The sequence below is a fragment of the Anabrus simplex genome, chromosome 1 (genome assembly GCF_040414725.1).
Source record: "Anabrus simplex isolate iqAnaSimp1 chromosome 1, ASM4041472v1, whole genome shotgun sequence".
Classification (NCBI taxonomy): Eukaryota; Metazoa; Arthropoda; class Insecta; order Orthoptera; family Tettigoniidae; genus Anabrus; species Anabrus simplex.
This window is the reverse complement of record NC_090265.1, coordinates 1,763,355,691-1,763,369,861: the sequence shown is the minus strand read 5'-3', so window position 1 is coordinate 1,763,369,861 and position 14,171 is coordinate 1,763,355,691. Positions and strand designations below refer to the sequence as shown.

The 14,171-nt window shown below is 36.8% G+C and overlaps 1 protein-coding gene across 1 annotated transcript in view; it reads left to right on the top strand.

Annotated features, from left to right (window-relative positions):
* The first annotated feature begins 439 nt into the window (after window positions 1-439).
* Window positions 440-14,171, top strand: part of LOC136858752 (lysosomal cobalamin transporter ABCD4) — a 113,550-nt gene continuing 99,818 nt past the window's right edge. Inside the window, exons 1-2 of the mRNA XM_068226737.1 lie at window positions 440-608; window positions 13,034-13,161. Of these exons, the coding sequence (XP_068082838.1) occupies window positions 440-608; window positions 13,034-13,161 (297 nt within the window). The remainder of the gene's footprint in view (window positions 609-13,033; window positions 13,162-14,171) is intronic.

The following is a 14,171-nucleotide window of genomic DNA, read 5'->3' as shown; positions in this document are numbered from 1 at the left end:
GCAAGGCCAGGCACACAATAACGTGTAGCCCCTTTACTACAGGCTGTAACAAAAGTATGCACGTCACTATAGGTTGCCTCAAAATTATGTACATGACTGAATTTTAAGCCGGCCGATGTAATCGGCTCTGGCAACTTCCGACTGGATTGTTAACGGCCGACCAGATCGGCTCTGGCAATTTAAAGGGCGGATGCTCGCACTACCACCTGGCACCAAGAGAGTTAAACATATGGGAGAAACTACGTACAATTTAAAACCGGGAAAAAACTCTTTGCAGTGCCAAAATAGATTTCAGTTACTTCGGCAAGTTCCAGAAGAAGACATACCAAGTTTTCCAAATAATTTTAAATCCAGTGGAGGTAACCTACAGAAGAAGAAAACCAACCGAAAGTCAAGATCGCCAAAGATTCATCTCTACGCAGACAGTCAAGGGCAGGGTATGGCAGAAGGCATCAAGGATGAGCTGCAGAATCCAGAAACTGAGGTTTTAGGACTAATAAAATCAGGTGCTAAAACTGAAGACGTCCTTTCAAGTTGTGATCCTGTGTTAGAGAAGGACAATTATGTGGTAATTGTGAGTGGTACAAATGACATTGCTGCAAATGAAGGTGAGGAACTAATTATGACTCTCAGAGGTAAGATTTCCAAACTAACTGACTCAAAAGTAATTGTAGTTAATGTGCCACCTAGGTATGACCTTTTAGAGAACTCATGTGTGAACAAAGCTGTACATGATGTAAATATAAAAATCAAGAGATTATGTAAGAGTTTTAGAAATGTCTATGTAGTAGATACTTTAGGTCTTGGCAGGCAAATGTTTACTAGGCATGGGTTACATCTGAATGGTAATGGAAAAGCAAATCTCTGTAGACAAATTGCTACAATTATCAACAGAGATTTGCAAACCAATCTGTACTTAAGAAAACCCATACCACTAAACTGGCACTTACAGGGAAACTTGCCAGAAAACCCAGACCCTTAAATCAAGATCTATGTACAAGAATCTGGGTTCCAGGGACGTTCTCAACTCATGAGTCAAACGTTACCCAATTGCAACAGTCAAGTTTTAGGGAGGAAGGAGGTCTGAGATTGCTCTTGGTAAACTGTCAGAGTGTAGTAAATAAACAATTAAAATTCGGTACATTGATGGAATCTTATGAGACTGATGTGGTGATAGGAGTAGAATCATGGTTGAGAGAAGGGGTGGGTAATAGAGAAGTATTTCCAGAAGGGTACACAGTCTATCGTAGAGACCAAGGAGATAAAAAGGGAGGGGGGTGTTTATTCTGGTGAAGGAAACTTATTGTTCACATGAATGGTTTACCGATGACAGGGATGAAATATTAGGGATAAAATTAGTCTGTCATAATATGAAGGAGGTGGGAATTATAGGAACATACAGGCCTGGAAGAGAGGAAAGAGACATAGAAGTATTTGAGAAAATAATAGATTATACTCATAAAAACAATAATAATGATATGGTAATAATTGGGGGAGATCTAAACTTGCCTGAAGTTGAATGGAATGGAGCTGCAAGTGAAGCCCATGAACAGAAACTGGCAAATAAGTTAATTTGGGAGGGAGGATTTACACAAGTAGTACAAGAACCGACTCGTCTCAATAACTTACTAGATGTATTCTTGGTTAAACCATGGGAAATTGTTGATAAAACTGAGGTAATTGAAGGAATAGGTGACCATAAGGCTGTAATAATGGATGTAGGACTGGTACCAAAAAGGCCTAATAAGAGGGTCACACAAGACAAGAAATTATACAGAAAAACTGAAGTTGATGAATTTGGGACTTACCTTAAATCACAATTCAGTTGTTGGATAAGTGAAGGGAGTAATCTGGATACACTTTGGGCTAAATTTAAAGGAATCATTTGGGAAGGAGAGAAGAGATTTGTACCTGTTAAGAAGGGTAAAATGACCTCAGACGCTGTTTATTATACAAGGGAAATAAGAAAATTAAAAAGAAAATGTAGAATAGTAAACAGGAAAGTCAAAGAGGGTAGGGAGAATAGAGAAACTAGAAAACAGCTAATGAGGGAACTGAATAGAGTGAAAAAGGAAGCAAAAGAGAATTATATGAATGGCATTCTTCAAGAGGGTAATGACCACAAAGGGAAATGGAAAAAGCTGTATTCATATATTAGGAATCAAAAAGGAAAAGGAATCCAAATTCCTACAATGGTGGGAGAAGGGGGTGAACACTATTTAACAGATACTGAGAAAGCAAACCTCTTCAGTAGGGAATTCAGAGATAGGGAAACAAGAAGCTTCTCATTCACAAATGAAGATATTTTCAGAGAAATCCAACTGCTTCAGCAAGGAAAAGCAGCAGGAAGTGATCAAATTACTGGTGAGGTATTAAAGATGATGGGGTGGTATATAGTGCCTTATTTAAAATTTCTCTTTGACTATGTCATAAATAATAGTGTAATACCAAAGGAATGGAAGGAATCTATAATAATACCAATTTATAAAGGAAAGGGTGATAAAAGGAAACCAGAGAACTACAGACCAATCAGCCTGACCAGTATAGTTTGATATTAAACTCTCCAGTATTTTACAAAGTACATCAGAGGGATATGTGATGATAAAAATTGGTTCATGAGGAGCCAGTATGGATTTAGAAAGAAACTTTCTTGTGAGGCACAACTGGTGGGATTTCAGCAGGACATATCAGATCAGTTGGATTCAGGAGGCCAGTTAGATTGCATAGCCATAGATCTTTCCAAAGCCTTTGATAGAGTGGAACATGGAATATTATTAAAGAAATTGGAGGGAATAGGACTGGACGTAAGGGTTATACGTTGGATAAGAACATTTCTAAATTCAAGGGTTCAGAAAGTCAAAGTAGGAAATTATATATCACAGGAAGAGAAAGTTTGGAAGGGAATTGCACAGGGTAGTATAATCGGTCCGTTACTTTTCTTAATATACGCAAATGATTTAGGGAACAATATAACATCGAAAATAAGATTGTATGCAGATGACATAATTGTTTATAGGGAAATAAATAACATTGAGGATTGCTCAGAATTACAAAGGGACATTGAGAGTATCCAAGAATGGGTTGAAGAAAATAATATGAAGGTTAATGGAGGCAAATCAACTGTTACAACATTTACAAACAGGAGCTTTAAAACTGAATTTGAATATACTTTGGATGAGGTAGTTATCCCTAAAGATGGCAAGTGCAAATACTTAGGTGTGAGATTTGAAAGTAATTTGCACTGGAAGGGTCATGTTGATGACATTGTTGGGAAAGCATACAGATCGTTACATGTCATAATGAGGCTACTTAAAGGATGCAACAAAGAATTAAAAGAAAAAGGTTACTTAAGTATGGTTCGTCCATTATTGGAATATGCAAACAGTGTTTGGGATCCTCACCAAGTATACCTAATAAAAGAACTAGATGGTGTGCAGAGGAAAGCAGCAAGGTTTGTAACAGGGGATTTCAGGAGAAAGAGTAGTGTATCAGAAATGTTAAAGGAACTTGGTTGGGAACCTTTAAGTAAGAGAAGGGAGAAAACTAGACTTATAGGATTATATAGAGCCTATACAGGAGAAGAAGCATGGAGAGATATCCGTGAGAGGCTTCAGTTGGAAAATAATTATATTGGTAGAACTGACCACAAGTACAAAATTAGAAGGAATTTTAGCAGAAGCGATTGGGGTAAATTTTCATTCATTGGGAAGGGCGTGAAGGAGTGGAACAGTTTACCAGGGGTAGTGTTTGATCCTTTTCCAAAATCTGTACAGATATTCAAGAAGAGAATAAACAACAACAGAGAAAATAAATGAAATATTAGAGGGCATTCGACCAGTGCAGGATATTGTAAATAAAAAATGTGTGTGATTAAATTAATTCCATCCCCTGGTCTATGGAGTTTGGACAGCCCAAGTAAGCTGTAGGGGTGAAGTACAGTGGGTACTTCGAGGGCCCTGGGACCGCTACGGTAGCTGTGAAGGCCCTTCAGGAACTCTGAAAAGTGGTAGCAAAAGGGGCTCTGGTTAAGACGCAGCAGGTCGTTATGCTACTTATGTTCCAAAATGGGTAAAATATAAATATGTAAATAAATTCAATGTTAATTTTAATCTTATACCAGTTGTATATTATTATTAGAAGTAATTTCACATACTGTATATGAGTTGACTATGTTTGTAAGATATTATAAGTAGAATTTTGTAAACAATATACATTTATTAAGGATGATGTATGTGTTTAATAGAACAAATTATTAGCGTAAATTGTATAATATTGTATTCTAGGAAAATTTTCTTTGTCTCTTGTTAATTTAAAATTTAGTGCTTGACAATAATGTATTTTAGTGTACCATTTGCCACCGAGGTAGACACCTCATTTGCAAATAAAGAGATTTTGATTTGATTTGATTTGATTTGATTTTGAAATATAAGATTTGGAATAACAAGACAGATCTGAATTTTCGACTTCCCGTTAATACAAATAGGTATGGCAACTTGTTTACATATTTGCTTGGATTGTTTACCTACAGCAGTGACGATATATGTGGATTTCACAGGCATTTCTTCAATCTCAATATTCTCCTTCTTTCTGTCCTCATACCACTTCAAACTTACACATGATCTTTGACTGCCTGAATCCAATAAAGCCTGATAATGCGCCCTCCATATAGCGATCGTAACAACGGGGTTCTCACTTTTACTACCAACTTCGACTTGATCCATTTCCACCTCCCTTAATAACTCATCTCTGACATCGAGATCATAATCCATGTGCGTCATTACACAATTTCTCGCAACATGTACTGAAGACTGATAATCTGATCTCTCATTACCGTCTACTATCAGTTTAAATTACTGTGTCTCCTTGTATCCTGATTTCGGCTTGTATCTTCCTCTACATTGCGTTCCCTCTGAACATTTCTATTTTGCTGGTGTGACTGATTACCTACAGGTTGTTGTCTCGGTTGAAACTGACCACGGTGATTGTGTTCTTGTCTTCTGGGTGGTGTTTGATAGTTTGTGTGCTCTCGTGTACTACTACTATTTCCTAACGCATCGAAACTTGCTAGCAATCTTTCCATTCCCTGAATAGACTCTATCTGTTGCATACAGCTAGCTTTGCGGATTTTGTTGGGAAAATGCCTGAGTAATAACTTAACAATATCTCTTTCCGTTGACATCCCATCTACGTTTTTACAAATCATAACGTGGGCTAAAAAATATTCGGTCATAGAAACTCCTTCGTGTGGCCTAAATTTCCCAAAGACAATGCGTTCTCTTTCCCTGCTTTGTATAGCTTCACTCCAAAATTTTTCCGTGAAATATTTCTGGAATTCCACCATACTGGTCATGCTGCTCTTATACACCGCAAACCATGATTTCGTTTCCCCACTAAAAGTTTTACCAATTATCTCTAACGCTTCTTCCCATCCAATGATTCCTTCTTCTATTCGCTTTTCAAACCGTTTCTTAACAGTGTTTAAAAAATCTAAAGGGTTTGTCTGCCTCCCATTGAATTTAGGTAAATCAGTTTCATATATAAAATTTGTACCATGGCATTGACTTCCTATATTACCTTGCTTTTCTCTGATTTCTTTACGTATTAGTGCCTCCGACCTCTCAATACGTTCATTAATTCTTTTCTCTCTAGTTTCTACGTCATTTGCAATGTGTTCCTGTCTTTCCTTGGTGGCTTTAATTTCAATAGCATATTCCTCTGCTTTCTTAAATTTTTCATTACATATTTTAGCATTAGTCTCTACCTTACCACACAGATCATTGTATTGTTGTTGTACTTCTTCTCTAACTTTATTAACTTCTCCTACTTGTTCCTGCATTTTACAATTAATTGCTGTGATCTGCTGGTCTACTTCGCTCCTATGTTCAGTTAACTTACTTTCTACCACTTTCTCATGCTGGCTATGTCTCATCTCCTGTTCCGCTAACTGATTCTCAAAAAGTTTCTGCTGCTCTAGTGCTTCATCTAATCTATGATAAAGCATCCATCCTAGCATTCACTTCTCTGCTAATTTCCGTTTTAGTCTGTTCTATCTCCTTGCTAATTTCGGTTTTCGTCTTCTGTACTTCCTTCTTGATTTCATTCGTTTGCTCAAATATCCCTTGCATCATCACCAACAGTTGTTCAATATTCTTATCACTATTCGTATTAACTTTCTCGCCCTCCATCTTAGCTACATCAGATTCTGTACTATTTTCCATGTTCCCACCACTCTCTACCGATTTATCTACTTCAATACTTTCATCTACAACATTCCTAGAATTCAGTGTCTCGCCTCCCTTTACTAAGTTTCCGCTACGCAATTTCATGTCCTTTTCACCTTGTGCAGCCATGTTTCCCCCAAAATCACACATACAAATTATATGGACACTCACTTAACCCCCACAAACACAGACTCTACTTTTACTGCTTTCCTTCCACGAATACTTAATGGTTTTCGAGCTCCACGTTGGTGCGACAAATGTAACTGTTCCTCCTCTCGTAAAAAACACTTGAGGAGATGGAAGTTATTATCTTGGGACACATGAATATTAAATAAACTATTTGTGGCTTGCCCGCAAATTGCCACGCAAATAGAAACAATTAACATTCCATGGTTCCCCATTTCTCTATGTAATGTTTGGGCGCCATGGTTACAGTTTTAAATAAAACTGTAAACCAAAATTTATATTTACTAGCATAGAGACTTATACTTAAATCACAGGGGTAGGATTTTAAATAATTAACCATTAAGTATCGCTTAAGAAAGAAAATTAACGCAATATAAAATACAAATGAATTTATTATACGAAAAAATGAGATGAATCGGAAAAGTTTCCTTAAAGCGTGGAGGGATTTAGAATTTAATTTACTGAATTTACTTATTGCTTGCTTTATCTAATTGAAGCTCACCAATTGCAGCTTCCGTTGAAGTCATCTGGTTTCCGTGGTTACTCGTTCTCTTCTTCTCGATGTAGAATTTGCTCCATGGGCATCCTTCCTTCCTTCTCTGATGTAGATTGTTGCCGAATGAGGTTATCTATCGGGAAAGTGAGTCCATCACAGACACGATGAGAAAAAGAAGAATTGCCCTTTTTTTGGTCATATATTTCGACTAAGTGATAACAGAGTTTTAAAACAATTATTTAATTACTTTTGGAATAGTAAATCAAAAAACAATTGGTTTAAAGAAGTTCAAAGTGATTTGGAGGAGTTGAATATTAGCATGCAAACCATAGAAAACAGAGGCGAGAAAAGTATTTTGAAGAATAAATGCATCAGGCTTCCTCTGACCACTGTACAGAGGGAACAATATGTTATAACGGATGCGGAGAGGGCAGCCAGGTCAACCAGACTCAAGACTTTTTGGGAGAAGAAAAGGAAGACAAATTTGTTGTAGTCTGATTTAAGTGATTTATGTGCTCCAATGTGGGCGTAAACTCTGTAAATAAATAAATAAATAAATAAATAAAATAAATTATTATTATTATTATTATTATTATTATTATTATTATTATTATTATTCTTCACATATCAAGAGAAGTTTCAATATAGGTTTAGCCACAATGTCTATGGAATTTCATTGCTTATGTTAAATCACAAAAGAAAAAATAATAATATGATGCATTTTCATACCTTTTCATTTCATATCATTAAACAACATGAGTGAAATAAATTAAATGTAAGTACACTGCACATTTACTTCCATAAAATATATTATGTCCGCCTCTGTGGTGTAGTGGTTAGTGTGATTTGCTGCCACCCCCGGAGACCCGGGTCTGATTCCCGGCTCTCCCACAAAATTTGATAAGTGGTACGAGGGTTAGAACTTGGTCCACTCAGCCTCGGGAGGTCAGCTGAGTAGAAAGGGTTTTGATTCTCACTTCAGCCATCCTCGAAGTGGTTTTCCGTAGTTTCCCACCTCTCCTAAAGGCAAATGCTTGAATGGTACCTAACTTAAGGCCACGGCTGCTTCCTTTCCTCTTCCTTGTCTACCCCTTCCAATTTTCCCAGCCCCACACACACAAGGCCCCTGTTCAGCATAGGAGATGAGGCCGCCTGGGCGAGGTATGGGTCCTTCTGCCCAGTTGTATCTCCTGACCCAAAGTCTCAAGCTCCAGGACAGTGACCTTGAGGCGGTAGAGGTGGGATCCCTTGCTGACTCCGAGGGAAAAACCATCCCTGGGGGGTTAATGGATTAAGAAAGAAAGAAAGAAATAGAATATCATATAGGCCTATCTCATATACAAGTGATTTTTATTAAATTATGATAGAATCATTACTATTGTAGACACACCTAAATATGACGTTAAAGAGATTAAAACCATTTGATTTCTTAACGGACGAGTGTTACGCTGAGAATAATGAGACATCAGTGAAATTCAACAACAACGTAAATCAAAATATACCGAGCTCGATAGCTGCAGTCGCTTAAGTGCGGCCAGTATCCAGTAATCGGGAGATAGTGGGTTCAAACCCCACTGTCGGCAGCCCTGAAAATGGTCTTCCGTGGTTTCCCATTTTCACACCAGGCAAATGCTGGGGCTGTACCTTAATTAAGGCCACAGCCGCTTCCTTCCCATTCATAAGCTGTTCCTATCCCATCGTCACCATAAGACCCATCTGTGTCGGTGCGACGTAAAGCAAATAGCAATATAAATCAAAATACTGGAACTCAAAATGTCTATCTAAATAATGTTTCACCATACATTCGGAAACTGAGCACGTGGCTGTGCGGTTAGAACCACACTATACAAAATAAATTTTTTATTATGAATCCACCTGTTCAATACATTATAATGTTGTTACATTAAAATAACTTCATTAGTTAAAAAGTTATATATGGGACATGTTTCGCTCCCTTATAGAGCATCATCAGCCAAATCCGAATCTCAAACAATTGTTATTTACGTAACAAAGACTTAAGAACCATTAGAACACTTTTGACAAACTTAAAACTTATTCTATTCAAAAATCATAAAATATAAAATCCTTGTATACATGGCTCAATTACATGTGCTTAATAGGAACATACATTAAAATTATGGAAGAGAGAGTACTAAAATATAAAATAAATAATATATATATCATGTCCAAAATCCTAGAAAGATGTGAAGATCAATCTTAGGAGCCAAATTTGTGGATCTTCTTAGGAATGAGATCTGGTAAAAAAGTTATTTATCCCTTGTGGATAAGAGTCTATAAACTATAAACTTCCTGGATATTAATGTAACACGAATAAGAGATAGTTTTGAATTTCAGATATTTAGAAAACCATCATACGCTCCTCTAACGATAAAAAATGATTCTCTTCACCCAAAATCACATAAACAGGCGGCTTTTTACAGTTTAGTTTATAGAGCTTTCAAAATCCCCCTTTCAGAGAGTAACTTAAAAAAGGAACTCAATTTTATAAAAGATCTAGCCTCAATTAATGGATATAAAATAAATACAGTCAATCGGATCATCAATAAAGTAAAACAAAAGTTAGTAACTAATCTTACTCCCGAAAAAACTAAGCAGTCCAAATTCGCAACATTTACATTCACCAATCCAGCCATTTTTCAAATAACTAATCCTATCAAAAAACGAGATGTGAATGTAGCATTCAAAACACAAAATACAAACAGAAACATTTTTTTCAACCACAATAGTATAAATTCCAACAAGAACCCTTATCTAAGTTCTGGCATCTATAGATTAACATGTGTAGAATGTAAATGTTCATATGTTGGCCAAACTGGCCGTAACTTTCTCACAAGATACTTAGAACACGTTAATGCTACAAAGCACAACAAACATTCTGCGATGAGTGCTCACATGAGAGAGTCAGGCCACCAATTTACAACCATAGAGAAAGACCTAAAAATTATAAAGAAGATAGAAAAAGGTAAACTAATGACAGAATTAGAAAATATTTATATCCACTTAGACCAGTATTTCAATAGGGAAAAAAATTTAAATGACGAAATTGAAATAAGAAATCCGTTGCACGAACAATTACCGAAACTCTTAAAGACGCTTAATCTAGAAAAAAGTAATTTTGCCACAGTTTTCATTCCCAAAATAACTAATAATCATCCAACATTTAAAAACTCAACCCCTCCCTGCGCTCCTACTAGACATTCCCCTTCCAAAACCACACCCACAAACATTTCTCCTCCTACCCCTACTCCCTCCCCTCAACCCCCACCACCTCACTCTTACAACACAAGGAGTAGACACAGAACAGACAGTCACCACATAACCTCGGACAACACCAAACCGACAAACAGCAATTGGAGGGGTAAGTGAAGTTTCTAGAAACACACTCTTAACTAGCAACACAAATTCCGATTACTTACAAGATTCCTTTTCTTGTTACAGACATTCAACAAGATAAACCAAGCAGCAGCTTTCAATACAAACGTTGATTTACGTCCCTTTCAATCATCCTTATCAAATCCCTTAGTTCAACGAACGGTCATTGACAACTATAAGAACATATCTTTTCAACAGCATTCGCCGAGGTCACATGACAAGCATTTAAATTTCTTGAAGACCAACATTTATCCTGTTATAAGTTCAATCATCAAATTTGACGATAAATTTTGAATCTTTATAGACTCTTATCCACAAGGGATAAATAACTTTTTTACCAGATCTCATTGCTAAGAAGATCCACAAATTTGGCTCCTAAGATTGATCTTCACATCTTTCTAGGATTTTGGACATGATATATATATTATTTATTTTATATTTTAGTACTCTCTCTTCCATAATTTTAATGTATGTTCCTATTAAGCACATGTAATTGAGCCATGTATACAAGGATTTTAAATTTTATGATTTTTGTCAAAAGTGTTCTAATGGTTCTTAAGTCTTTGTTACGTAAAAAACAATTGTTTGAGATTCGGATTTGGCTGATGATGCTCTATAAGGGAGCGAAACATGTCCCATATATAACTTTTTAACTAATGAAGTTATTTTAATGTAACAACATTATAATGTATTGAACAGGTGGATTCATAATAAAACTTTATTTTGTATACTAACAGATTTCAATACGGATTAAAACATGAGATTAGTCACTTGCAATAGAACCACACTGCCGCTTCTCACTCCCAGTCCTTTCCTATCCCATCGTTGCCGTAAGACCTACCTGTGTCGGTGCGACTTCAAGCAAATTGTAAAAAGAAACAAAAAAACAAAACAAATTGGTATGCTTTATCTTTACTAAGAGTAATTCTTTCACTAGAAACCCAAACATATCGAAGCAGTGGCTCCTGCCTCAAAATACATTCCCTTACCCATGAACTAATAGGACTATCAACTTGAGATTTGATATAATATATTATATCTAACTATGACAGCTGTTGGTGGAACTGTGGAGGATCAAACCAGCCTTTGGGCTGAATACCCAACACACATCAAATTTGTAAACTTTAAACCTTTATGTCCAACTTGGTCTCTGGAAGTTTTCGAGGCAATAGTCCTGTTTTTTATAGCATGCTGAAATAACACTTGCAAAAGATTTAGCCAGTAATATTGCAGACTTTTGTTCTTATTAATTCTGTGATTTGATATATGCGAGGAGTACCAGTTGTGGCAAAGCAATATGTGGATCAACTAAGTAAAAAATCAGACCGATTCTTCTGAGTGTTCACATATCTGATTAGATCACACGAGATGCTGAACACTGCCAAGTGTGAGTCAATGTTTTCGTGTAGCAGATACGAGCATTTAAGAGCCGATCTGTTTGGCCTGTACCGGAAGTTGGTGCTTGCATCCACATTCCACATTATTGCATTCTTTTCATCTCTACACAGTACTTCCAAAGACATCAAACTTATCCTATAATATCCGTCACTGCTAGAGATGTTCTCAAAATTATTTCTTGTGAAGTAATTGTAATCGTAATTTTATTGATTAGGTCAACTTGTTGAGAAAGTAATTTTTAATTGTAATTGAGTGAAATATTTCTCAGATAACTTTAATTCAGCTCAATTATTCTTTTCTTGTACTTCTCCCATCACTGTCAGTAACATAGCTCTTTTTAAATTAAAATAATCATGCACATGATTATAAAATTTCTATGACAGTTGAGGCTAAATTATATCTGTTTCCCTAAGAGTGCACTCACTTTCCGGTCGTTATTGTTTCGGGAATTTGACTGTGAGTAGTGCTGTATTTACAAAACAGTAGGCTAATTAAATTGTCTCTCCCCCTGTCAAACTGCCTTCTCTTATCTATTCTTTACATGCGTGCTGTTGAATCAATATTATACTGAAATCTGATGTCCATTTTCGTGGGTACTGTTGGCGAGCCTCTTCCATTCTGTCTTATTGAGATACGTTCTGTTGTTAATGACGTTCTCCAGTGTCCTTCCCCGATCTGCAATGTCCCATCTTTACGGTGTCCATCCAGTCGGTTCTTGGTCTTCCCACCACCCGTTTCCCTGCCACATGTCGCTCCAAGTTAACATATGCTGTCGTTGTTGGCTTCATCCTCATTGCATGCCCAAACCACCTCAGTCTGGACATTCTGATCCGATCTAACAATGATGTAACTATCCCAGCTTCCTTCCTAACTACATCATTCCTCAAATTGTCCAGTTTGGCTTTTTGAATTGTGGACTTAAGGAACTTCATCTTGGATGCCTGCAACCTTGATGAGTCTTTTCTTAGTGAGGGTGCAGGTTTCAATACCATAGGTTAAGATTGGTATGAAGTACTGATTGAACATCACCAGCTTTGATTTTGTTGGTACTGTGGGATACCAGAGAAGTGTTCGTACTTGCTGGTAAAAGTGAGAGCTCTTCTGCACTCTATTTGCCACCTCCTTTGTGGCCAGTGTATCTCGAGATATTACACTGCCGAGGAATGTAAAGCTTTCCACACTTTCTGGTGCATGGTTTCCTAGCAAGATGTTCGCTGATCGTCCCTCTTTGTTTATTGCTATCACTGCTGTTTTGAGTTTGCTTATCTTGAGAAATCGGTCTATCTATCTATATGTAATCTTAAAAAAATATATAACTGTTTTATTTCTTTCTTTTCAGAACAATTCCTCATCTATTCTGTAGGACTTATTCCGAGCAAGTTCTATGATATCCTTGGAAATAAAAAATTTGAGTTCTTTCATAAAGAACTTATGGCTAGTATATTATATGCTCTGGCCATTGCTGTTGTAAGTATTCTTTAGATTTAATATAATATAAATTTGAGAACTATCTTGTAATTTTATGCAAGACAATATTGTGATCATAGCACTTAAATCCCTCAGTTTTATGGAGAATCTGAACCTGAGGGCGTGGAATTTAATTTCAAAAAATCCCACATGTATTTGTCACGATTCAAACTGCGGCCACCTTGGTGAATAGCTAACAATGATTTTACTCGACTATCATGATCTCCTGTAAGGTTCTTGACGTAGGGCAATTTTTGCCTTGGCAGATTTTGCTCCTTTTTCCTATATGCAAATGTTTATAGTCTGTTTGGCAAGCTGATTCTTCCTACAGAATATTTGCGAGTTTTTCCTTCAGATTGAAAGGTGAAGATATCTTATGGTCATTATCCCTAGAGGGCGTCAGCTATTTGACCATAAAGGTTGTTTTCAGTTGTGGCCAGTGGGAGACTGCAGACATTCGTCTCCTGTTAGCAGTCCTTTAAATAATAATTAAGACATAAAACTCAGTACATACAGGGTCTCTCATATAAACTAAGACCAGTGAAGTGGTGTTTTTACTCTCCGATCCGTAAGCTGCAGTATGGGAGGCGTGCACATAGTTCTTGACCTTGCAAGCAGCGTGCATGTGTTCGAACTGGCAAGCATCATTCGCCAGTCTGAATCTCACCTGTTAAGATGGTGAGACATTTATAATTGCAAAACTGTATTTTCGTATGTAAAAGTTCTGGTTTCATCTTAATGGTCATGTGAACAGTCATAACTCTCGCTATTGGTGTGAAGAAAATCCTAATGGTGTTTATGAAGTCCCTCATTATGATAGGAGGATTGGTGGTTTGGTGTGCTGTTAGTGCAAGACGAATAATTGAGTCTATTTCTTTTGAGACGACAGTTTGTGCAGAGAGGTACCAAAATAACATTTTGACACGGTTCTTTCGTCCGTTAACGGAAGAAGAAAAATTTGCATGGGTGGTTCCAACAAGATTCACCACCTGCTCATACAGCAGAAGATT